Source organism: Hemitrygon akajei, chromosome 5, assembly GCF_048418815.1.
Source record: "Hemitrygon akajei chromosome 5, sHemAka1.3, whole genome shotgun sequence".
NCBI lineage: Eukaryota > Metazoa > Chordata > Chondrichthyes > Myliobatiformes > Dasyatidae > Hemitrygon > Hemitrygon akajei.
In genome coordinates, this window is record NC_133128.1 from 7,358,797 (window position 1) to 7,383,337 (window position 24,541).

The 24,541-nt window shown below is 43.9% G+C and overlaps 1 protein-coding gene across 7 annotated transcripts in view; it reads right to left on the reverse strand.

The window, feature by feature from the left end:
• Positions 1 to 24,541, reverse strand: part of robo1 (roundabout, axon guidance receptor, homolog 1 (Drosophila)) — a 640,973-nt gene that overhangs the window by 506,803 nt on the left and 109,629 nt on the right. For all 7 annotated transcript variants that reach the window (XM_073044789.1, XM_073044790.1, XM_073044788.1 and 4 more), the window contains exon 2: positions 2,082 to 2,211. In XM_073044789.1, the coding sequence (XP_072900890.1) occupies positions 2,082 to 2,178 (97 nt within the window). In that variant the 5' untranslated portion in view covers positions 2,179 to 2,211. The remainder of the gene's footprint in view (positions 1 to 2,081; positions 2,212 to 24,541) is intronic.

Below are 24,541 nucleotides of genomic sequence, written 5' to 3' on the forward strand. Positions count from 1 at the left end.
CTTGCCACCATTCGATCCCCTCCGACCTCCTCGACCTGCCGCCTGGGACCAACAACGGTGGTCGACCAGACTCTCCACACGAATCTCCTCGCCGAAAACCCTGGGCCTCGGACCCCTGCTCGGGGTCCGTTCCGTCACCCAGCTTACAACATCGCGTTTTCTCCCTCTAACCCCCTGGCGCCGTCTCCCCTAAAGTCCGCGCAACACTAGCTTACAGACCCACAAGAAAGAATAACATTTATCCCAATTGGTTAACAAATTAATATAATTCTCATTATCAGTAATTATAACCCAAACAAGCTGCGAGAGAAAGCACTCTCTCACCAGTTAACATAACAAAGAAGCATTTTTACTTTTAACATAACAAAGAAGCCTTTTTTATTAGCCTTAGCAGTAACATAAAAGAAGAAACCCCTTACACTAAAATGCAAGATTGCTGAAAATATGATTTTACCAATAGATCAGAGCACATAAAAACACAGTACAGGACCTTCAGTCCGTGGTGTTCTGCTGAACTTTTAAACTACTCTAAAATCAATCTAAGCCTTCCCTGCTTTTTGTTGTATTTCATTTGTATGCCTATCTAAGAGCCCATTAAATGACCGTCATGAATCTGCCTCCAACGTCACTCCAGCAGGGTGCTCCACACACTCACCACTACGTGTAAAACAAAACGGCCTCTAACATCCTCTCGACATTTTCCTGATTTTACATTAAAATTACGCCTATTATGGCTATTAGCCATTTTCACCTTGAGAAGAAGTGTCTGGTTATCCCTATGCCTCTTCTCATCTTGTATATCTCTATCAAGTCACCTCTTAGCCTCCTCCTCTCCAAAGAGAAAAGCCCTCAATCGCCCAACTTATAAGGCATGCTCTCTAACCCAGGCAGCACTCTGTTAACATAACACCCTCTTCTGCACCCTCTCTCCATGACCTACTGAATAAGCAGCAGAGCTCCTTTCTGAACAGACTCATTCAGCTCCACTGTCAAAGAATCGTTACAGAAAATCTTTCTTATGAAATGCAATAAGCATATACAACAGTTGATCTTTGTGTGACAGGAGAACAAACATCATAGTACAATAGTATCTGATTTATTATTTTGTACATTATTATTCCACATTATTGCAATTATTGCCCATTTGTGAAATTTTATTTTGTATATTATTATTCCGTACTTTATTATTAGTTAAGTCGTCACACTGCTGTGTGTTTTAAATGTTGCTGCTGTAATGAATTTCCCACTTAGGATCAATAAAGTATTTATTATTATTATTATGATTGTATTAAAGCTTCCACCTCCTTCCTATAATGAGATGACCAGAACTGAACACAGTCCTCCTAGTGTGGTCTAACCAGGGTTTTATAGAGCTGCAACATTCCATGATGGTTCTTCAACTCAGTTCCCTGACTGCAATGGAAAAAGTATGCATTGGACAACTACAAATGTTGAGACAAAAAGTAACTAATGAGGGACAGGAGACAACCATGGGTACTTGTGCTGATCTAGTGTCATAGAGTCAGACGGTTGTGGTATCAAGTCCAACAACGAGGGTTTAAGAATAAAAACTCAGGGATGGCAGTGTCAAAATCTCTGATGATCTTTCCTGGGCCCAACATATTGATGCAATTACGACAAAGGCATGCCAGTGACTATATTTCATTAGGAGTTTGAGGAGATTTGGTTTGTCACCAAAGACTCCAGCAAATTTCTAAAGATGTACTCTGGAGAGCATTTTAATTGGTTGCATCACCGTCTGGAAATGAAGAGCCACTGAAGAGATTCAGATAAAGACTTATACATCTTGGTGACACCCTGAATAGCAAGCAGACAATGAGTGGGCATCACACAGGGTTAACACAACAACCCCAGTGAGCAGATGGTACATCATAACATATCAGCATTCATCATAAGCCCAGAACACAGCTAGCAGACTTGTGCAGACAGATACACAGAGACAGGTGTAAGTACAGGCCGGCTGACAAGAGACACATACACAGGCACGTACAATACAGATGCGCACAATTACTGGGGAGACCATACTGCGATGGAGGGCACGTTCCACAAGCTCGACTCACCTGGGTCCACCTGCCAGACCGACAGTTGTTGAGAGGTCACCAGCTCAAGGACAAAGACCACAGCGAGGGACGCAGCTCCCGTCCAACACTCCCTCATGGTGTGTCGCTCTCTTGCATCACACACAGCCCTCTGCAGAGGCAAGACCAGAGACAAGAGCTTTAACATAAGTTAAACCAAAGATATTTATATAAAATTACACCGAATGTACAGCTGTGAATAGGCCATTCAGCCCAAGCCCACTTGACTGGTGCTAATGAGGAGCGTTTGATGGTGCTGGGCAATTAGAATTTGGAAGAGTGGGGCGGGGGTGGTATTTCATTGAAACCTTCTGAATATTGGAAGACCTGTATAGGTAGAGGATGTTTCCAATAGTGAGGGAATCTAAGATAAGAGGGCACAGCCTCAGATTAGAAGAACATCCCTTTAGTATGACGAAGAGAAGGGATTTCTTTACTGAATCTGTGGAATTCATTACCACAAAGGGCTGTGGAAGCCAAGTAATAGACTATATTTAAAGCAGAGGCTGATAGGTGCGTGATTAGTCGAGGCACCAAAGGAGAAGGAATTTCTTAAGCCTGAGAGTGGTGGTTCTGTGGAATTTGTTGCTACAGACAGCTGTGAGGTCCAAGCCATTGCATGTTTTTAAAGTGAAGGTTGTTAAGTCAGGGTGTAAATGGAATGAGGAGAAGGCAGGAGAATGGAGTTGAGAGGGGTAATAAATCAGCCATGATGGAATGGTGGAGCAGACTCATTGGGCCAAACGGCCTCAGTTCCTCCTGTGTCTCATGGTCTAATCCTCCACTGTGCTCTTAAGGGTTCAATATGCAGCCTTGCCTCAAAGTGAAAGGTTCAACTCCCATATCAGAAACTTACTAATTTCTTATTAATTAATTTATTACCGTCACAGTGAAAAGCTTTTGTTTGTGTGGCCATCCAGTCAAATTATTCCATACATCAGCACATTGAACGTTAACTCTAATTTTGTTTTTGCAGCTGCGCGAACTAATCACTTCAATCTGAGCAGGAAATTCTGACATGGCTGAAAACTGCACGGCACTTTAAATGTTTTATTTTGTAATGTGCATATATGAATATTTAGAATGAAAATTGAAAAATCACCTTCTTTTGATTTTATTTATTAAATACAACACAATAAAGAATATCTTTCACCTGGTAAATTTTTCTAGCTGCGTGCCATCAAAGGCTACGTGCACGGGAGCATTTCAGTTACTGCGTGGCCGCGCACCCACGCAGCTTCGAAGGAACAGTGGCACTGAGGCGTTGCAAAAAAGGAAAATAGCTGTGTGCAGAATACAGGAGATTAGCTCTATTTGTCACATGTACATCAAAACATACAGTGAAATGCATCATTTGCATTAATGAACAACAAAGTCTGAGGATGTGTTGTGGGGGTGGACAGCCTATAAGTGCCATTACTAACCTATAACTGATATGAGTGGGGGGAAGAGTATGAAATCCTTACAGATTGCAACAGGAATTGAACCCTGATTGCTGGCACTGTAAAGCATTATGCTAACTGTTACTCAACTGTGCCATACAGTGTCACTACTACAGCGTAGGTTGTCAAATAAAGTGAGGTAGATTGGGAATCAGTAGTTCATCTGTTTTGTAATAAAAGTCCATTCGAGAGCCTTGTAACAATGGGTAGAGGCTGTCCTTGGACTCTGGTGTGAGGCACTGTGCTGGACAGAGGGGTACCTAAGTGCTGAAGCTATCAACACAGAGTTATGGATGCAGATGAACCCCTGAGACCGTCCGCTTGGATGAGCTGAGAGTTGGGAGGATCCGTTGCTTTAGGTGGGGGTGAGGCTTGGGAGGGATTGTTGTTCTTGATGGGGAGAGAGGATGGGAGAGGTGCTGGTTTGGATGGAGGGAGGGGTTGAAGAGGTGGGTGTTTTGGATGGGGTGGGGGTTGGGAGAGATTGTTGGTTGAAGTGGGGGGAGAGATGGTTTGGACAGGGTGAGGGTCAGGAGGGGTGATAGTGAGGATGGTGACAGATGCAAGAGGCAAGCTGTCTTAGGGAAGGAGAGGGTGGTAGTGAGGCAGTGAAGGTGAGGGTGCAATGGGAGAATGCAGGCGAACAGGTGATGGGAGAAGACAACACTGTGGAGTGGGCGCTGCGAAGAGAGGGGCTTGATTATGAGGTAGGGGGTGAGGAGAAGAGGTGGAATTGCTTTGAATTGTTGAGGCACACAACTGTACAGGAGAGGCAATAATGCTGACATGTCTTTGAGACCAGCTGTAGTTAGAGCTACATCAGTGAATTATAGAGCAATTAACCAAGAGTAGGTTTGTCATTTGTTTCATCTTGTTCTACAGGACCTTGGCAGAATAATTTGCTTCCTAAATAATAATCCTATGCATCATAGTATACCGTACATTCAGAGATTTTTGTCTGCTGATTCTTAAAGTCTTAATTTTTTTTAAATTTAGAGATTCAGCACAGAACAGGCCATTCCTGTCCAACAAGCCACACCCTCCAGCAACCCGTCTATTTAACCCCAGCCTACACACAGGATAATCTACAATGAACAATTAACCTACTAACTGGCACATTGTTGGACTGTGAGAAGAAATTGGAGCACACCTTCACGGGCAGAATGTACAAATGGCACCAGAACTGAACTCTGAGCTCTAACCGGTACACGAATGTGGTGCTTACAAAGGAAGAACTGGCTAATTCATGATTCATTAACATGAAGCATTACACCTGTCCTAAACCTAGGCATCTCACCTTCTCCCTGACAAGCTCTATCGGTTAAAGTACTGGAGAAAAATTCCCTAACTCCATTCCTCCACTCCACACTTGAAGGCCAGCAGTGTGGGCATATAACGATGGACAGCCATAAAATTAGGGCTGGCAAGCCCTGTGGATGAGGATCAGTAAAAATGAGCGTTTGTCCAAGGATAGGGTCCAATATGAGCAGCAGACACAAAGGGCAGTGACCCCCCCCCCCCCCCCAGGTATGCCAGTCATTAAGTCTGGATTTTAGGATCCCATAATTGGCTTGCCCTGGAGTCCATACTGAAGATCGAATCTCTGAGGTCAATTGGAGGTCTGGAAGTTGAAGACCAGTGGCCGAAGCCCTGGGTCTACGAGTCTGAGAATCCACTAGGGAAGTTAGAGGCTGCTGTGCTGCTCCACTGGAGGGTGGAGGCCCGAAGGACTGTTCTGGAGTTGGAGTTGGAGGACTATCCATCTGTGTGAGCATGCCATTGAGTATATCTACATGAGGCGCTGTTGCAGGAAAGAATCCTTAAGAAAGCATCCTGCCCCCATCCTTAGGTTGGCTTGGTCGTTGACCTAAATGACGCACTTCACTGTATATTTCCATGTACGTGTGATTTTCATTCTCAAAATTCCCCTTCCTCCCCCCATCTCCTTCCTTCTCCCAAGCCACAATTCAATATGTAGCATCTTCTCGGTCATAAGGGATTCCGTGCCCTTCCCAAGTCCTAGAAAATGGTGCGCATTGTTCAAGGTACTGTATTTTCCATCAATCATTAACACGTTCTCCTCTCTCCTGACAATACTTGGTGAGCCCACACTTAGAGGATTGCACACCGTTGTGATTGTGTAAGGTTCAAGTTCAAAGTTAGTTCATTATCAAGGTACCTATATGTCACCATTTACAACCATAAGAAGTATTTTCTTGTGGGCATACTCAATAAATCCACAATAGAATAATAATCATTACAGAATCAATGAAAGACAGCACCAACTTGGGCAGTCAACCAGAATGCAAAAGACAATAAACTGTGCAATACAATAAGGCAGAAATAATAATAATAATAAATAAATAATAAACATCGAGAACATGAGATAAAGAGTTCTTGAAAATTAGTCCATAGGCTGTGGACACACTTCAGTGATGGAGCAAGTGAAGTTAAGTAATGCTCATCTCCTTTGGATCAGGAGCCTGATGGCTGAGGAGTAATAACTGTTCCTGAACATGGTGGTGTGAGTCCTGAGGCTCCTGTCAACACACACAAAATGCTGGAGAAACTCACCAGGGCAGGCAGCATCTAGGAAAAGAGTACAATCAATGTTGCGGACTGAAACTCTTTGGCAGGACTGGAGAAAAAACGCTGAGGAATAGATTTAGAAGATAGGGCTAGGGGAGAGAGAAAAACAAAGTGATAGGTGAAACCCGGAAGGGGGAGGGATGAAGCAAAGAGCTGGGAAGCTGATTGGTGAAAGAGACAGAAGGCCATGGAAGAAAGAAAAGGAGGGGAGGAGCTCCAGAGGGAGGTGATGGGCAGGCAAGGAGATAAGGTGATCCCACTCCCTGAGGCTCCCATACCTCCTTCCTGATGGCAGCAGGAGAAGAGAACCTGTCCTGGGTGGTGGGGTCTGTAATAATGGATGATGATTTCCTGCAACAGTGTTCTGCACAGGTGTGCTCAATGTTGGGAAGGGATTTACGTGCAATGGACTGGGCCACATTTACCCCTTTTTTGTAGGATTTCCCAAGCCTAAGTTAGAATTCAGGAAAGATGTTACCACGATGGAAGGTTTGCTATACTGAGGGAACGGAAAGACCAGGACTGTTTTCCTGGAGTGTAAAGAATAAAGATTAGATGAGCTTTATTTGCCAAATGTTCACCAAAACCTAAAGGGAATGCATTCTTTTGCATCAACGACGAACACCGTCCGAGATGTGCTGCAGGCAGTCTGCAAAGGTCAGCTTGTTTCCAGTGACAACATAGCATGCCCACAGCTCACTAACCTCAAAGGTGCACTTAACCCACTGCTTTACTCTCTCTACATCCCACCCATAACTGTGTGGCTAGACACAGCTCAAATGCCATCCATATATTTGCTGATAACACAACTATTGTTGGCAGACACTGCACAGGATTTAAGTAAGCTGCAGAAAGTTGTGAACTCAGTTAGCTCCATCTTGGGCACCAGCCTCCTCATCACATCGTCAAGACCAAAGAGCTGATTGTGGACTTCAGGAAGGGTAAGATGAGGGAACACAAACCGATCCTTATAGAGGGATCAGAAGTGGAGAGAGTGAGCAATTTCAAGTTCCTGGTGTCAATTTTTCTGGGGACCTAGCCTGGACTCAATATTTGATGCAGATATAAATAAGGCAAGACAGCAGCTATATTTCATTAGGAGTTTGAGGAGATTTATTCTGTCAACTAAAACATCTGAAAATTCTACAAGCGTATCCTGGACAGCACTCTGAACGGCTGCATCACCGGCCCGGCTGATATGGCGGGTGGGGGGCTACTGCTCAAGATTGAACTAAGTAGCAGAAACTTGTAAAATTGGTCAGTTCCATCATAGGAACTAGCCTCTACACTATCCAAGGCATCTTCAAGGAGCAGTGCCTTAGGAAGGGAGCATCTGTCATTAAGAACCCCCACCAACCAGGGCAAGCCTCCTTCTCATTGTTACCATCGGTAAGGAAGTACAGAAGCCTGAAGGCACATACTCAATGATTCAGGAACAGCTTCTTCCCCTCTGCCATCCGATTTCTGAGAAGACAATGATCCCATGAACACTTATCTCACTACATTTTTCTACTTTTTTCTCTCTTTTTGCACTACTTACTTTTATATACAGTAGATATATAGGAGATATAGATATACTTCCACTGTAAATCACAGTTTTTATTGTTATGTGTTGCAGTGCACTGCTGCCACAAAACAACAAATTTCACAACATATGCCAGTGATATTAAAACTGATTTTGATTCTGAAAGTGTTACGCTCTACTACCATGCCTCGAAGGAGTTTGAGGGATGACTTTACAATCATGAGGGATGTAGATAAGATGAATGACCACTGACTTTGTCCCAGAATAGGGGAGTCTAAAAGTAGAGGGCATAGGTTTGAGGAGAAAGGGGAAATATTTAACAGGGACCTGAGGGGCAAGTCTTTGACAGAGAGAGGGGTGAGCACGTAGAAAAGGCTGCCAAAGGAAGAACAGGAGCTGGGTACAATTACATCATTTAAAAGCATTTGGACAGGTACAGAGACAGCTGCCAGTAGAAGTGGTGAATGTGGATTTGATTTCAGCATTTAAGAGAAGCTTGGATAAGTACATGGATGGGAGGGGTGTGCAGGACTATAATCCAGCTGCAAGTTGAAGGGACAAGGCAGAATAATACTTCAGCATGGACTAGATAGGCAGAAGGATCTGTTTTTGTGCTGTGATGCTCTATGCCTCTGTGATAAGAAAGATTAGTGTGGCACGTGTCTAGTGATCTGAAGGTCGCTAGTTCGAGCCTCAGCTGAGGCAGCGTGTTGTGTCCTTGAGCAAGGCACTTAACCACACACCAACACTGGTGCCAAGCTGTATGGGTCCTAATGCCCTTCCCTTGGACAACATTGGTGGTGTGGAGAGGGGAGATGCAGCTTGGGCAACTGCCGGTCTCCCATACAATCTCACCCTGCCTCAGTCATCATCTAAAAATCGATGGACAGCTGAAGAAGGTAAGAAAGGGTTAATGGGATATTGTCAAAATGGAAGCAAATGGGAGGCAAAAAGGAGCAGAATTAGGCCATTCAGCCAATCGAGGCCACACCACCATTCCATCATGACTGATTTATTTTTATTATCCGACGTTTTATTATCCTTCTCAACCCCATTCTCCTGCCTTCTCCCCATAACATTTGACACCTTGACATAACATCCTCTACTTTAAATATATGCAATAGGTTGGACTCCACAGCCGTCTCTGGCAATGAATTCCGCATATTCACCACTCTCTGGCTAAAGAAATTCCTCCTCATCTCTGTTCTAAATATACACCCCTCTATTCTGAGGCTGTGTCCTCTGGTCCTAGACTCCCTCACCATAGGAAACATCCTCTCCACATCGACTCTATCTCTTCCAATATTTGATAGGTTTCAATGATCCCCCTTCATTCTTCATAACTACAGCAATAAAGCCTTACAGCTATCAAACTCTCTGTGTACATTAACCTTTTCATTCCCAGAATCATGTTAGCACAGTGCTATCACAGCTCGGGGCGACAGAGTTCAGAGTTCAACTTCCGCACCATCTGTAGGGAGTCTCGGTATATCCTCCCCATGGAATGGGTGGGTTCTCCCTGGGGCTCCAGTTTCCACAGACAGTCCAAAGATGTACCGGATAGGTAACTTGTTCTGTGGTTAGGTGAGGGTTAACCAAGGTTGTTGGGAGTTGATGGCGTGGCTTGGCTCAAAGGGACTACTCCACCCTGTATCTCTAAATATTAAACGGGAGGCAGGGTGGAGATAAGTCTCTACCAAATGAGGTGTAAGGCACTCCTTCCCTCCGCTAGCCCGCAGGTCACGCTTGGGCAAGGTGTAGTGCCTGCTCAGCCCCCTCATTCCCCCACCGATCAGGGTGACATTAAGCCAAGAGAGCAGGCGGTGGATGGCCGTACAAGTGCCTGGTTATAAGTCCTGGTTATGCAACCACTGGCAAACTCTGATCGTCAGTGACGATGGCTGGGGTCACCCATCTTGAAAAGACACTTCCCAGAAGAAGGCGATGGCAAATCAGTTTTGTAGAAAATTTTGGCAAGAACATTCATGGTCAAGACCATGATAGTCCACGTCATACGGCACAACCCATATTGATAATGTTGACGATAATCCCTAATAACGAAAATCTTGGTGAGAATGGAGAGGTTGGGCTGAAGAGCTGTTTCTGTGTTGTGGCGTTCTGGTTATGATTAATTCAATTTGGTCAAACTAGCTCTATCCCCTCCTATACCCTCACTGGTATCCCACTCCGACTCAGTAGTATCTCCCGTCAACCAACACATGCGATTCAGAAATACCACTCAAACATCTACAGACACTTTCTGCTGAACAGAGGCTGCACTGAGCTGCTGAGTCTTTCCCCTCCTCCTCACCATCCCCGTTCCCACAGCATGCTTTCTAAAGGAAGAAAAGAATTCAATTTTCAAAGATAATTGTGGAAGATAAGTCCCCCCGATCTATTCTCTGCAGCAATAAGATAAACACTTAATTTCCAGCCAACCTATTTCAACCACACCACAGGGACTATAACAACCACACCAGTCACCGTCCTACACTGAAAATGTCTGCACCACCCCCTCAGGTGCATGCATTTAATTCATATAAAGACAAAAAGGAATGCTCTTTTCAAGGCGATAAACTTAACACTAACAGAAGGCAACTGATGTATAATGTGGGAGCAGAGGACGTCTGTGAAAAACTGGAGAGCCTCTCTGCAAGGATCAGAACTTTGCCACAAGGACAGGAAGCTCACTGATGTCAAAGGAACGTCTCCAGAAGGGTGAGAACTTCTCACTGCACAAACTGAAACATTCCAGTGCGCATAGGAACCCCTGAAATGTGACTGGAACTGCTCCGTGGGCACTGGAGTTCCTCCATGAGGTTGGACACCTCTCTGAGATACAGCACTCTCTCCAAGATGATTGGAATCACTCTGCGATTGCTGGGAATTCTCTGAAAAATGGAATTTCTCCATGATCATTGGAACCTCTCTGTCTCTGAGGCATTTCAGATTGAGAGTCTTCATCTGGACTAAAAAAAAATGGAGGGAAAAAGGCAGTTCAGGAGTATTCTGCAGTTATGTGAATATAGCAGATATTAATCCAAGCGGAACTGCTCCTCAGTTTCCATTGTAGATTGCAAGCATGTAAACTGAAGTTAAAAGCACAAGTTGGCCCACAGAAAAAGGGTGCCATGATGTCTTGGCAGTTAGCACAGCGCTATTTCAACTTGGGGTGTTATGTTGTTAGAGTTCAATTCTGGCAAAATCGGTAAGCAAGTTTGTACGTCTTTCCCATGTTAGTTAACGATAAAGTCTGTCCCGAGCCTTATCGGCTCGTCAGGCCGGTGCTTATTTCCGGTTTCCGTGGCGTGAAACGACTGAAAGTACGAGATTCCCCCCGGATAGGACGCCAGTCTATCGCGATCCTTCCCATGTGTACGTGGGTTTCCTCTGGGTTCTCCGGTTTCTTCCCACAAAGGTAAGCCGGTCAGTAGGTTAAGTGGCCATTCCAAATTGACCTGTGATTAGGCCCGGGGTAAATCAGTGGGGTGCTGAGCAGTGCAGCTCAAAGGGCAGGAAGAGTTCTGTGCTATATCTCTAAGCAAAAATAAAAATAAAATTAAAATTTGGAACCTTGCTGTCCATGAGGAATGGAACCCTTGTGGGAGCCCAGGAAGTTTATGCCCCTATGTCTGCGAGTCTAGACACAAGCTTCAGCCTCCATTGAGGTCACGGCTCAAATATAGTTGATTTTAGTTGATTTTTAGGTTCATAGGGATGGTTTTGTGGACAGAGAGAGAAGTTAGGTGTCAGGTTAGGGTTTTCAGACAGGGATGTGAGGGAATTAGAAGTCAGACCAGAGTCTAAGTCTTAGCTCCATGTTGGAAGGCCTGCAACACAGACGTGGGATGTCCACGGGCCAGGCTGTGATGTCTGGCTGGATGCTGGGCTGACAGTACAATGCTGGTGGCCTCAACACCCCCACCCCACCCTTGCAGTCAGTGACTGGTGGATTCTGGAGTGAGAGTTTTGTGGAACAAGGTCCAATGATGCCATGGTTTCGTGAATCAGTGAGGCGGGACTTTGAGGCCTAATGTCATCAGTGAGTCCAGAGCTTGAGGCCTAGCGTTCTGAGATTGACAGGTCCTGGGGTCAAGGCCCAAAGGTCAAAATGGAATGATGGAAGTTGAAACCCCTGTTCGGAGACCCATCTGTTAATCTCTGCAAGTTTGCTGGGGTAATCAAAGGCCGAATGTGTGTGACTCTGCTAGGAAAATTGAAAAACAATTTCTATTAGCCAGAGTCCAAGTCCACTGGAGGCCAAACAAGATGGCCTGTCCTGGGACTGTTTCTGTGCATGGGTGGGAGGGAGGAGCGGGACTTGTTTTGCTGTTGCTGTTTTGTTGCCTGTTGTGTTCTGCTGAACATTGCAAGCATGCTATGTTGGCACCGGTAAGTGTGCCGACACTTGGGCGCTGCCCTCGGAACACCCTTGGGTGTGTTGTCTGTTAATGTAAACAACACATTTCACTGTATGTTATGTGATATCTTACTTGGAATCTTGAACAGACTGGGAATTGGAGGCCCAGTGGCAGGTCCACAATGTTGTGCCAATCTAATTAAGGTTAATACACCATTAAACAAATCTCTTCTGCCTGAACATGCTCCATATCCTTTCATATTCTGCATATTCATGGGCCTAGGAGCCTCTTGAAAGCCTCTATCATATCCGCTCTACCACCAACTCTGGCAGTGCATTCCAGGCATTCACTGCTCTCTGTGTAAAAGTAAACTTGCTCTGCACATCCCCTTCAACCTTTCTTCCTCTCACCTTAAACACATGCTCTTTAGCATTAGATATTTTAACTCTGCTCATCTAATCTATTTATGCCTCTCAGGGCGGCACAGTAGCGTAGTAGAAGGCAGCAAGATAGTGTTGTGGTCAGCACAATACTTTACAGTACAGGCAACCTGGGTTCAATTCCCACCGCTGCCTGTAAGGAGTTTGAACATTCTCCCTGTGACCGCGTGGGCTTCCTCCAGGTGCTCCGGTTTCCTCCCACAGTCCAAAGACATACCAGTTGGTAGGTTCATTGTCCCATGATTAGGCTGGGATTAAATTGGGGGTTGCTAGGCTGTCTGACTTGAAGGGCCAGAAAGGCCTATTGTGCACTGTATCTCAATAAATAAAATAAAATAAATAATGATAATTTCATAAACTTATCAGGTCCCCTCTTAGGTCTGCTGTTCCGGAGAAAACAACCCAAGTTGTCCAACCTTTTCTTTTAACATCCTGGTAAACCTCTTCTGAACCTTCTCCAGGGCCACCATGTCCTTCCAATAATGGGGCAGCCAAAAACGAATACAATGCAGCCTAACTGGAGTTTCATAAAGCTGCAGCACAATTTCCTGACTCTTGGACCCAATGCCTCAACTAATAAAGACAAGCTGTCATATGTCTTCACTACCACCCTATCAAGATATGTTGCCATTTTCAGAGAGCTATGGACTTCGAGCACAAGATCCCAAAGCATAGGGAATCAAGGTGTTAAGTTCAAAGTTCAAAAAATTTATTATCAAAGTACATATATGTCACCATATCACCTGAGATTTATTTTTGTGGGCATATGCAATAAATCTATAGAATAATAACTATAACAGAATCAATAAAGACCACCCAACTAGAAGTGCAGAAGACAACAAACTTTTCAAATACAAAAAACAGGCACTAAATATCAAGAACATGACAGGAAGAGTCCTTCAGAGTGAGTCCATTGATCATGGGAACAGTTCAGTGATGGGGCAGGTGAAGCTGAGTGAAGTTAAACCCTTTGGTTTAAAAGCCTGAAAATGTTTGGGGGGGGGGGGGGGTTGTAACTGTTCCTGTACCAGGTGGTGTGAGTCCTGAGGTTCCTGGACCTTTTTCCTGATGGCAACAGTGAGAAGAGAGCATGACCTGGGTGGTGGGGTTCCCTTAAGATGGACGCTGCTTTCCTGCAACAGCGCTCCATGTAGATGTGCTCGATGATGGGGAGGCCTTTACCCGTGATGGACTGGGCTGTATCTACTACTTTTTGTAGGATTTTCCATTCAAAGACATTGGTGTTTCCATGCCAAGCTGTGATGCAGCCAGTCAATATGCTCTCCACTACACATCGAAAGAAGTGTGTCAAAATGTTAAATATGTTAAAACTCCGCATATTCCTGATGAAGTAGAGGCTCTGCCATGCTTCTTCATGTGGGGAAGTGGTACTAGGGGTAGAAGATCAGAAGATCAAGGGGTGAAAAGCCCATCGAGATAAAGATAAAAAGATAAATATTAGCTTTCTTTGTCACATGTACATTGAAACATCGGAACATACAATGAAATACATCATTTGCAACAACAAACCAACTCAGTCTAAGGACGTGCTGGGGGCACAGGTGTCTTTTTGGAACGTGAGAGGAAACTGGAGTATCCAGGGGAGAATGTACACTCTCCTTACAGACAGTGGCAGGAGTTGAACCTGGGTCACTTTCACTGTAATAGTGTCGCGCTAACCAATATTTGCTGCCCGTTCATGTTCTCTCTGAACCACTTGACCTCTCTGCCCCTCTCTTCTCCTTTATATATTCTTCCAGTAAGATGGTGGTGCACTCAATTGCAGCAGCTTCTACGGTATCAAGGTGTTATTGTCTTTTATAAATGTATTTTTATGATTACAGGACCCTGCTGGACATTAGAAACTTCAAGTACTGCAGGTCTACTCCACCAGTGAGTTGCTCATTGGTAGAGAAACCAAAGGAGTTGACTTGGTGCAGACTGTGATGCTGCAGATTATACTGCTTTCACATGTGGTGTTTCTGCCTTGTGCTGTGTGTGACTGCTGGAACTGTGTTCTGCACCTTGGCCCTGGAGGAATGCTGTTTCATTTGGCTGTATTCATGGATATTCATGTATGGCGGATGACAATTAAAGAAGGCACGACAGCTGCTATATTTCATTAGGAGTTCGAGGAGTTTCGGTATGTCACCAAAAACACTCAAATTTCTACAGATGTACCATGGAGAGCATTCTGACTAGCTGCATCACCGTCTGGTATAGGGGTGTTGCGGATGTGGCAGAGTGTTGTAAACTTAGTCAGCTCCATCACGAGCACTGGCCTCTGTAGTATCCAGGACATATTCAAGGAGCAAAGCCTCTAAAAAGGCAGCGCCCTTCACTGACGATCCCCATCATTAAAGATACTTTCTTTTGTTATTACACACAGGGCCTACCCTTAAGGAGGTGGTACAGGAGCTTGAAGACACACCCTCAATGATTCAGGAACAGCTTCTTCCCCTCTGCCATCTGATTTCTGAATGGCCGTTGAACCCGTGAACACCACCTTACTAATTTTTTATTTCCTATTTTTGCACTACTTATTTAATTTAGCTATTATTTATATATACACACACACTTACTGTAATTCAGTTTTTTCCCCATTATTACATACTGCATTGTACTGCTGCTGCAAATTTCATAACATATGCCAGTGATATTAAACCTGATTCTGAACGTAAATTTCTTTTAAACATAGATCTCTGAATTTCCTTTTCTCTTTGACGTGGCTCAGCAGGAACACTTTGATCACAGTAATTGCTCCTTTGAAGCACCTTGGGAGTTTTCACTCCATCAAAACAGTGATATAAATACTTTCTTTTGTTAGTACACACAAGGAGAAATAATCTCTGAAAAGAGCCAGAAGCACTCCTTGATCCCAAGTAGTGTCTTTTCAATCTCCTAGACTCAAAACACCGCTACTTTCGGACAGTGAAAGTTTAATGGGGAAATAAGCAAACGACACAGACATTTTTAAACGCTTGTTGACCTGACCCATTGACGTCTAACCTCAAATTGATTTTTGATTGGCTTTCAATGGGAAGAAGATTGAACAAAGTCAGTCAGAATCCAATCTAGAGGAGAGGCAATAAATTGCTTGCTCTGCAAGCCATTAAATCAGTGATTTTCCAGCAGCTTGGGCAAGTGTTGTTCTGTTAAAACCAATATTTATCATTCGGTTTGCACCTTGAGATTCCAGTGTTCTCGTAGTTGGGTTTATATTGTCATGTTGCAGTCAGAGTCACAGCACAGGAACAGATCCTTCGGTCCATTGACTCTTGTGCCAACCTTCAAGCACCCATTTATATTCATCTCTTTTCTATTCCCCTATTCTATTTTCCCCTCGATTCTCTATCTCATCAACACACTGGGGGCAATTTATGGCGATGCATAAATGATCTGCATGTATTTCGATATGAAAGGAAACTGGAGCACCCGGAGGAAATTCACAAGGCCAGAAGCCATAGGAGCAAAATTAGGCCATTTGGCCTATCATGTCTGGTCCACCATTCCATCATGGCTAATTTATTAATCTTCTCAATCCCATTCTCCTGCTTTCTTCCTCTAACCTTTGATGCCCTTACTAATCGAGAACCTACTTTAAATATACCCAATGACTTGGCCTCCACAGCCGATTGTGGCAATGAATTCCACAGATTCACCACCCTCTGGCTAAAGAAATTCTTCCTCATCTCAGTTCTAAAGGGATGTTCTTGTATTCTGATGCTGTGCCCTCTGTTCCTAGACTCCTTTACTGTAGGAAACATCCACTCTTTCATTAGCTGATAGGTTTCAATGAGATCTGCAAAGAGTTGTGGACACAGCTCAGCATATCATGGAAACCAAACACCCCTCTACGCGCTCTGTCTACACTTCTCGCTGCCTCAGGAAAGCAGCCGCCATAGTCAATAACCCCTCACACCCACACATTCTCTCTTCTCCCCACTCCCATCAGGCAGAGGATACAAAAGCTTAAGAACATGTACCACCAGGCTCAAGGACAGCTTCCATCCCACTTTTGTGGGACTCTTCGACAGATCTGTCCACAGTATCCTGAAATGGGAGGTTGAGCAGCCAGAGGTCGTGGTACACATTGGTACCAACAACATAGACAGAAGGGAGGATGTCCTGAAAGCGGGATACAGGGAGCTAGGAAGAAAGCTGAGCAGCAGGACCTCAAAGGTAGTAATCTCGGGATTACTGCCTGTGCTATGTGACAGTGAGTGTAGGAATGGAATGAGGTGGCAGATAAATGTGTGGCTGAAACATTGGAGCAGGTTACAGGGATTAAGAGTTCTGGATCATTGGGAGCTCTTCTGGGGAAGGTGTGACCTGTACAGAAATCCAAGGGGGTCCAATATCCTGGTGGGGAGGTTTGCTAATGCTGTCGGGGAGAGTTTAAACAAGATTTGCAGCTGGGTGGGAACAAAAATGAAAAGGCAGACGATGGGGCAGTTGGCGCACAAGTAGAGACAGCTTGTAAAGAGTTTGTGAGGAAGGATAGGCAGATGATTGAGCAAAGTTGCACACAGCCAGATGGTTTGAGATACGTCTATTTTAATGCAAGGAGTATCGTAAATAAGGTGGATGAACAGAGCGTGGATCAATACGTGGAATTATGATGGTGTGGCCATTACAGGGACTGGATGTGTCTCAGGGTCAGGAATGGCTGCTGAGTGTGCCAGGCTTTAGATGTTTCAAAAAGGACAGGGAGGGAGGCAAAAGAGGTGGGGCCGCAGCATTGCTAATCAGGTATAGTGTCATGGCTGCAGAAAAGGAGGTAGTCATGGAGGGATTATCTAGTGTGGGTGGAAGTCAGAAACAGGAAGAGGGTAATTAATGCTGAGAAGTGTGAGGTTCTACATTTTGGCAGGAATAATCCAAATAGAACATACAGGGTAAATGGTAGGGCATTGAGGAATGCAGTGGAACAGAGAGATCTAGGAATAACAGTGCATAGTTCCCTGAAGGTGGAGTCTCATGTAGATAGGCTGGTGAAGAAGGCTTTTGGAACGCTGGCCTTTATAAATCAGAGCATTGAGTACAGAAGTTGGGATGTAATGTTAAAATTGTACAAGGCATTGGTAAGGCCAAATTTGGAATATTGTGTACAGTTCTGGTCACCGAATTATAGGAAAGATATCAATAAATTAGAGAGAGTGCAGAGACGATTTACTAGGATGTTACCTGGGTTTCAGCACTTAAGTTACAGAGAAAGGTTGAACAAGTTAGGTCTCTATTCATTGGAGCGTAGAAGGTTGAGGGGGGATTTGATCGAGGTATTTAAAATGTTGAGAGGGATAGATAGAGTTGACGTGAATAGGCTGTTTCCATTGAGAGTAGGGGAGATTCAAACAAGAGGACATGATTTGAGAGTTAGGGGGCAAAAGTTTAAGGGAAACACGAGGGGGTATTTCTTTACTCAGAGAGTGATAGCTGTGTGGAATGAGCTTTCTGTAGAAGTAGTAGAGGCCAGTTCAGTTGTGTCATTTAAGGTAAAATTGGATAGGTATATGGACAGGAAAGGAGTGGAGGGTTATGGGCTGAGTGCGGGTAGGTGGGACTAGGTGAGATTAAGAGTTCGGCATGGACTAGGAGGGCCGGAATGGCCTGTTTCCGTGCTGTGATTGTTATATGGTTATATGGTTATAACTCTACTGGGTGTTCTGATAGATCCCCCAGTAGTAACAGAGGAACAGATAGGGAGGCAGTTGCTGGAATGCTGTAATAATAATAGGGTTGTTGTGATGGAAAATTTTAACTTTCCTAATATTGATGGGCATCTGCTCAGAGCAAGGTGTCTAGAAGTGGCGGAGTTTGTTAGGTGTGTTCAGGAAGGTTTCCTGATGCAATATGTAGATAAGCCAACTAGAGGAGAGGCCTTTACTATAGCGCTGGAGAGGGATAGGAACAGACAATCTGGGAAAACATTTCATTGGGGTAGGGGTAAATACAATGCTATTAAGCAGGAACTTGGGAGCAGGTGTTCTCAGGGAAATGCACGGGGAACACTTGCATGGCTTTCTGCACAGGTATGTTCCATTGAGGCAGGGAAAGGATAGAAGGGCAGAAGAGCCACTGTATAGGAAGGGTGTGGAAAATCTAGTTAAAAAGAAAAGTTTACAAAAGGTTCAAGAAGCTAGATACTGATAGAGTTCTAGAAAATTACAAAGTTGCTAGGAAGGAGCGTAAGAATAAAATTAGGAGAGCTAGAAGGGGCCATGAGAAAGCCTTGGTGAGCAGGATTAAGGAAAACCCCAAGGCATTCTACAAGTATGTGAAGAGCAAAAGAATGAGCCGTGTGAGAAGAGGATAATCAGGTGCAATAGTCAATAGTGGAAACGTGTGCATGGAGTCGGAGGAGGTAGTGGAGGTACTTAATGAATACTTTGCTTTGGTATTCACCAGGGAAAAGGACCTTGGCAATTGTAGGGATGACTTACGGCAGATTGAAACAATTGAGCATACAGACATTAAGAAAGAGAATGTGCTGGAGCTTTTGAAGAGTGTTAAGTTAGATAAGTCGGCAGGACTGGACAAGGTATACCCCAGCCTACTGTGGGAAGCGAGGGAGGAGATTGCTGAGCCTCTGGTGATGATCTTTGCATCATAATAGGGATGGGAGAAGTATTGGAGGATTGGCAGGTTGCAAATGTTGTTCCCCTGTTACAGAAAGGGAGTAGTGATACGCAAGGGAATTATAGACCAGTGGGTCTTACTTCAGTGATGGACATGTTGTTGGAGAAGATCCTGAGAGGGAGGATTTATGAGCATTTAGAGAGACATAATCTGATTAGGGATAGTCAGCATTTCTTTGTCAAAAGCAGGTCGAGCCTTATGAGCCTGATTGAATTCTTTGAGGATGTAGCAAAACACATTGATGAAGGTAGAGCAGTGGATGTAATGTAAATGGATTTCAGTAAGGCATTTGATAAGGATCCCCATGCAAGGCTCATTCAGAAAGTAAGGAGGCATGGGGTCCAAGGTGATCTTGCTTTGTGGGTCCAGAACTGGCTTGCCCACAGAAGGCAAAGGGTGGTTGTAGATGGTTCATATTCTACATGGTGGTCACTATAGCCTCACACTTTATTTGTCTCCCTACTCTGAACTTTGCTGACATAGGTCAGTGATAATGACTGGGTGCCACATTAAGGTAGCAGTTAATGAGATGCTATTACAGCTCGGGGCGTTGGGGTTTGAAGTTCAATTCTGGTGCCATTTGTCAGGAGTTTGTACATTGTCCATGTAAACTGCATGGGTTCTCTCAGGATGCTCCAGTTTCCTCACACAGTCCAAAGATGTACCAGTTAGTAGGTTAATTGGTCATTGAAAATTGTCCCATGATTAGGCTCAAGTTAAATGAACAGTACTGTGCCAAAGTCTTAGGCTCATATTTGTAACTAAGACTCCTGTGCAGTACCATATATTATGTCTTTTAAGTTACCAAATAACACTTAATACTACTCATTTAATACAAAGCTAAGTGCTCTTATTTCTGTTTCCCAGACACCCTCCTTTTTTAACCAATATTAACCAACAAATTAATTGTCTAGATACCTCTTAATTTCTGTGACAGCTGGAGGCAGAAATTTAGTACAAATCGGCATTAAGGCTGGCACAACATTGTGGGTCGAATGGCCTATCAAGCATTCTGTTCTTCGTAAGCGCTTGGCTCCACCAAATATGTTGGACAGTGCATTGCACATTTCAACACTCTGGGTAGAAAAAAATCTCTCCCGCAGATCCCCTCTGAATTGTTTTTCCCTTATCCTTAGCCCACGTCCTTGAGGTGACACGTCCCTTAGATGGAAAGTTACCTCCTGTCCACCTGGCTGACGTCACTCATGAATTTGTGTACTTTAGCTGTGTACAATGAGCTTGAGTAGGAGAGCACACACAGCATAGTACTGCTTTCACAAAACAATGACCCTCACATTGTATAAGTTAGTGATGAGAAATCTGATTCTGATTATGGACAAACTGGGTGCTTGAAGGTCAGCACAGATTCAGTGGGATAAAGGACCCGTTTCTGTTCTGTATCTTCCTAGGGCTGTGTGCACAGCCCATTGCTGAACGCTCAGATCACACATGACTGCACGGCCAAACAGCCGAGTAATCTCATTGTCAATGTTCACCGATGACACAGCAGTGGTGGGCTCATCACCTACAATGATGAGACAGCCTACAGGTGGAAAACCTCAAGGTCTGATGCCAGGCAAATAACCTCTTCCTCAAAGTCAATAAGACAAAGGAGATGGTTATCGACGTCAGGAGAACTTGCATCAGCGGCACAGCAGTGGAAAGTGCAAGCAGTTTCAAACTCCTGTGAGTGCACATCACACACAACCTGACATTATGCACAAGCAGGAAAGCTCACCAACACCTCCACTTTCTGAAGAGGCTAAAGAAAGTAACAATTACACTAGACTACAAAGATTTTGCTCCCTGAATATTTTTGGTGTACCTTATGGATTTTGGGCTGCTGATCATGAAATCATGCACCATTTTTAAAAATCACCTATTTTTTAAAATTTTAACTCAGAATTCAAGTCAATTAAAATGTTGCCACAATGTAAACTGAAAAATTTTCTATCTTGTCCAAACACGCCTGGGCATGCTTGGGCAGGGTGGATGCTACATGGCAGGTCAGGTTTTAGGAAGGCTATAGATTTTCGTTAACAATTTTGATATTTGAGACCGATGTTTCCCGGAATAACTGATGCCAAGAGGAAGGCATGTTTGTTGGTCCACAAATCAAACAGGTCATCAGTGACAGGCAATTCGAAGAACTTCTAGTGGGACCGGAGAAAATCACATGGAAGGCATTCAAGGAAGTTGTTGAAAATTTTCTTGACAACTACAGAGCACCGAACTACGTGCAGCTGGTTGACAACAGCTTCAAACATACAAAAGCATGAAATGCAACATGTCACTGAAGATTCATTTTCTGCATTCCCATTTAGACTTCTTCCCTACAAATCTTGGCGCTGTCAGTGATGAGCATGGAGAAACGGTATCAGGACAACTGGAATCCATCAATGCTGTTAGACACCAGCAAGAAGCCTCAGACACTAAGTACAAATGAAAATTATCAACAAAACATTTTTAGCTTAGTTGAACTATTGCAGTGTCAGCAGCTTTTTGGAATTAAATGCATTATGTTCAGTAAAAGTTAATTTCTTGTTTCTCCAAATTCCTATGTGCTGCAAGTAGTCTGAAATTATATTTGCGTTCATCCTCAAGCATTTTATTATAAAAAAAATCTGAGGAAGCAAAACATAGAAAAGTATTGTTGTCTAGTGTTATTTTGCTCTCCTTTATATTTAGGTAATGGAAATGACATTAAACAATCTTGATAACATGTGGATCCACACCCCCTCCCCCATTTCTACCTCCTGCACTCCAAGGAACACAAGCCCAGCCAGTACTGTCTGTCGTAAGTAAAGCGCTCCTGGACAGACAGCGTCCCTTTCACTTCCAGCTCCTGTGATTTACAACACGTCTCGGCTTCCAGCCTAAAGACTTCAAAATGATCCCCCCTGACAGTGCATCAACTTCTCAAGCCTTCTGCCTCCTGTCCTGTATCTCTGCTTTCTCCTCCCTCCGCCAGCCCTTCATCCCATCCCCCCCTTTGGCACCCTCTAGGCCGCACTAAAGCTCTTCAGCTCCCCTTTGACTGAGCTTACAGCTGCTAATATTTTCCTAATGCTCCTGCGATGGTTTACAGTGAAAAAGGCAGCCTATAAATCTGCTTTGTTGCTACTGAATAGTGTTCACTTCCTGGCGTCAGTTTAGAAGATAGATGTTTGTCTGTGTAATACAGATGTTAGGGATCAAGACAGAAATTCCCTTGGCACCCTTTAATTTGTCTTACAAAATGCACAGAGACTCTGGCAATCTCTGGGAACGTGATACATTTGCAGTGAGGGCTTTAATTTAATCTAATTTTCACCAGGCGTGTGATGGAGACCTTTTCCCACTAGATCCTGCCACAATGAACACAAGTTACTCACATCCTTTGCCATGCCTTCCCTAAAGGTGCTGACGCTGTTCGGAAAGTGGTTCCATCAGCAGCTGTCAAGCACTGATTCCTCGCATTGAACGGGGGGCGGGGGGCTCATTTGTATGGATGAGTGTGGGTCAGAGTGTCTGTAAAGAGTACTCGAGGCTTGGTCTCATTGTTTCAGAGTCAAAAAGATACGGGATTAAACAATATAGAATCAAGCCCTTTGGCCCAACTTGTCCCATAGCTCTCTAAACCTCCCTAATCCATGTACTTTTCTAGAGTTAATGGGAGGGGAAGGTGAAAGGTGAGGGATGGGTGGGTGGACTGTACACTGTGTTTACAGCTACATACTGAGGAGCACCGCAGAATGAACTGAGGTCAATACAGAGTTAAATTCAGTTTAGAAATTAGAGAAACGGATAGAGAGACACTTGCATTTGAATTTCAACTTAAGAGTCTACAAGAGATCTCACTATTTCACACTTCAGTACTAATGTAGAGCAGTCACTTGCCTGATAAGTGCAATGTTCTTTGTTCTGTCACTAGCTCCTGTTTATGCTTGCTGTTGGAAATGTTAATAGCTGCTCTGGAAATAGTATTACTTTCTCAATTGACAGTATGTTGCAGTTAATTACAGGCTTAAATACAAAGATCTCAATGAGCAATCAAACACAGCAACTCGTATTTACTTAGTGCCTTGGAATCAAGGAATCAGAAGAATCTACAGCACAGGAGACCTTGCAGCATATTTACCTTCTGCCAGTCATGAACGAACCTGGATGGTAAATCGGTTTATTATTGCCACACGTACCAAGGTACAGTGAGAAACTTGGCTTTGCGTGCCAAGGTGCAGATCATTTCAACACATCGTTGCACTAAGGTACACATACAAATGCTGGAGGAACTCAGCAGGACAGGCAGCATCTATGGAGAGGAATGGACAGTTGCTGTTGATTGATCAGGATCAGGACCATTTCAGCATATCAGTGCATCGAGGAGAAACTCAGCAAGTCAGCATCATCTTTGAAGGGAAATCCAGAGATGCTGCCTGACCTGCCAAGTCCCTCCAGCATTTTGTGTGTGTTGCTCAAGATTTACAGTATCTGCAGAATATTTATTTTTTATTATTGAGATACAGCGTGGAATAAGCTGCTCTGGCCCTACAAACCACGTCACCCAGCAACCTCTGATTTAATCATGGGATAATTTACAATGACTAGTTAACTTACCAACCGGTTTGTCTTTGGACAGCGGGATGAAACTCATGCAGTTACAAAGAGAATATACTCCTTACAGTCAGTGGCGGGAATTGAACCCGGATCAGCTGTACTGTAAACTGTTGCGCTCAGCACTACGTTCCCATGTTACCCACTCTCGTGAGTGCATTGAGAGACTACAATGGAAAAACAATAACAGAATGCAGAATACGATGTTACAGTTAGAGTGCAGGCAGACAATAAGGTACAAGATGAGGTAGATTGTGAAGTCAGAGTTCGTCTTTATTGTAAAAGAAGTCTGTTCATCTTATAGACTTAGGCATGCGCGTGCTGTGTGGAAAGGAACAAGGGAATAGATGTTCTGGTAAGTCAGAAGGTAACCTTTTGAACTAGATGCAGAGACATTGGGATTTGCCAAAACTTGGATCATAGATTATCAGAATTTTACTGTTCAAAAGTAAATGTATTATCAATGTGCCTATATTATCATATAGCATCTGGTTATATGAGCAGTTGGTGTATATCACAAGTAATATGACCACTGACGCCAGGCAGACAATCTCCGAAAGGTATTGGTAATGGTTGGGGTTACCCGTCTTGCAAAGACACTGCCCAGAAGAAGGCAATAGTAAACCACTTCCATAGAAAAAATTTGCCAAGAACAGTCCTGGTCACAGATAGCCCATGATTGCCTATGGCATACAACACAGCACGTGGTGATAATGATGCTATATTGTTTATTACCATGTACTACTTTGAGAGTCATTTTCTTTATACATTTATAAGAAAAAAAGAAATATAATAGAATTTATGAAGATAGAGTAATTCCATCTTTTCACTCATGAGGACCAGGACAATATTC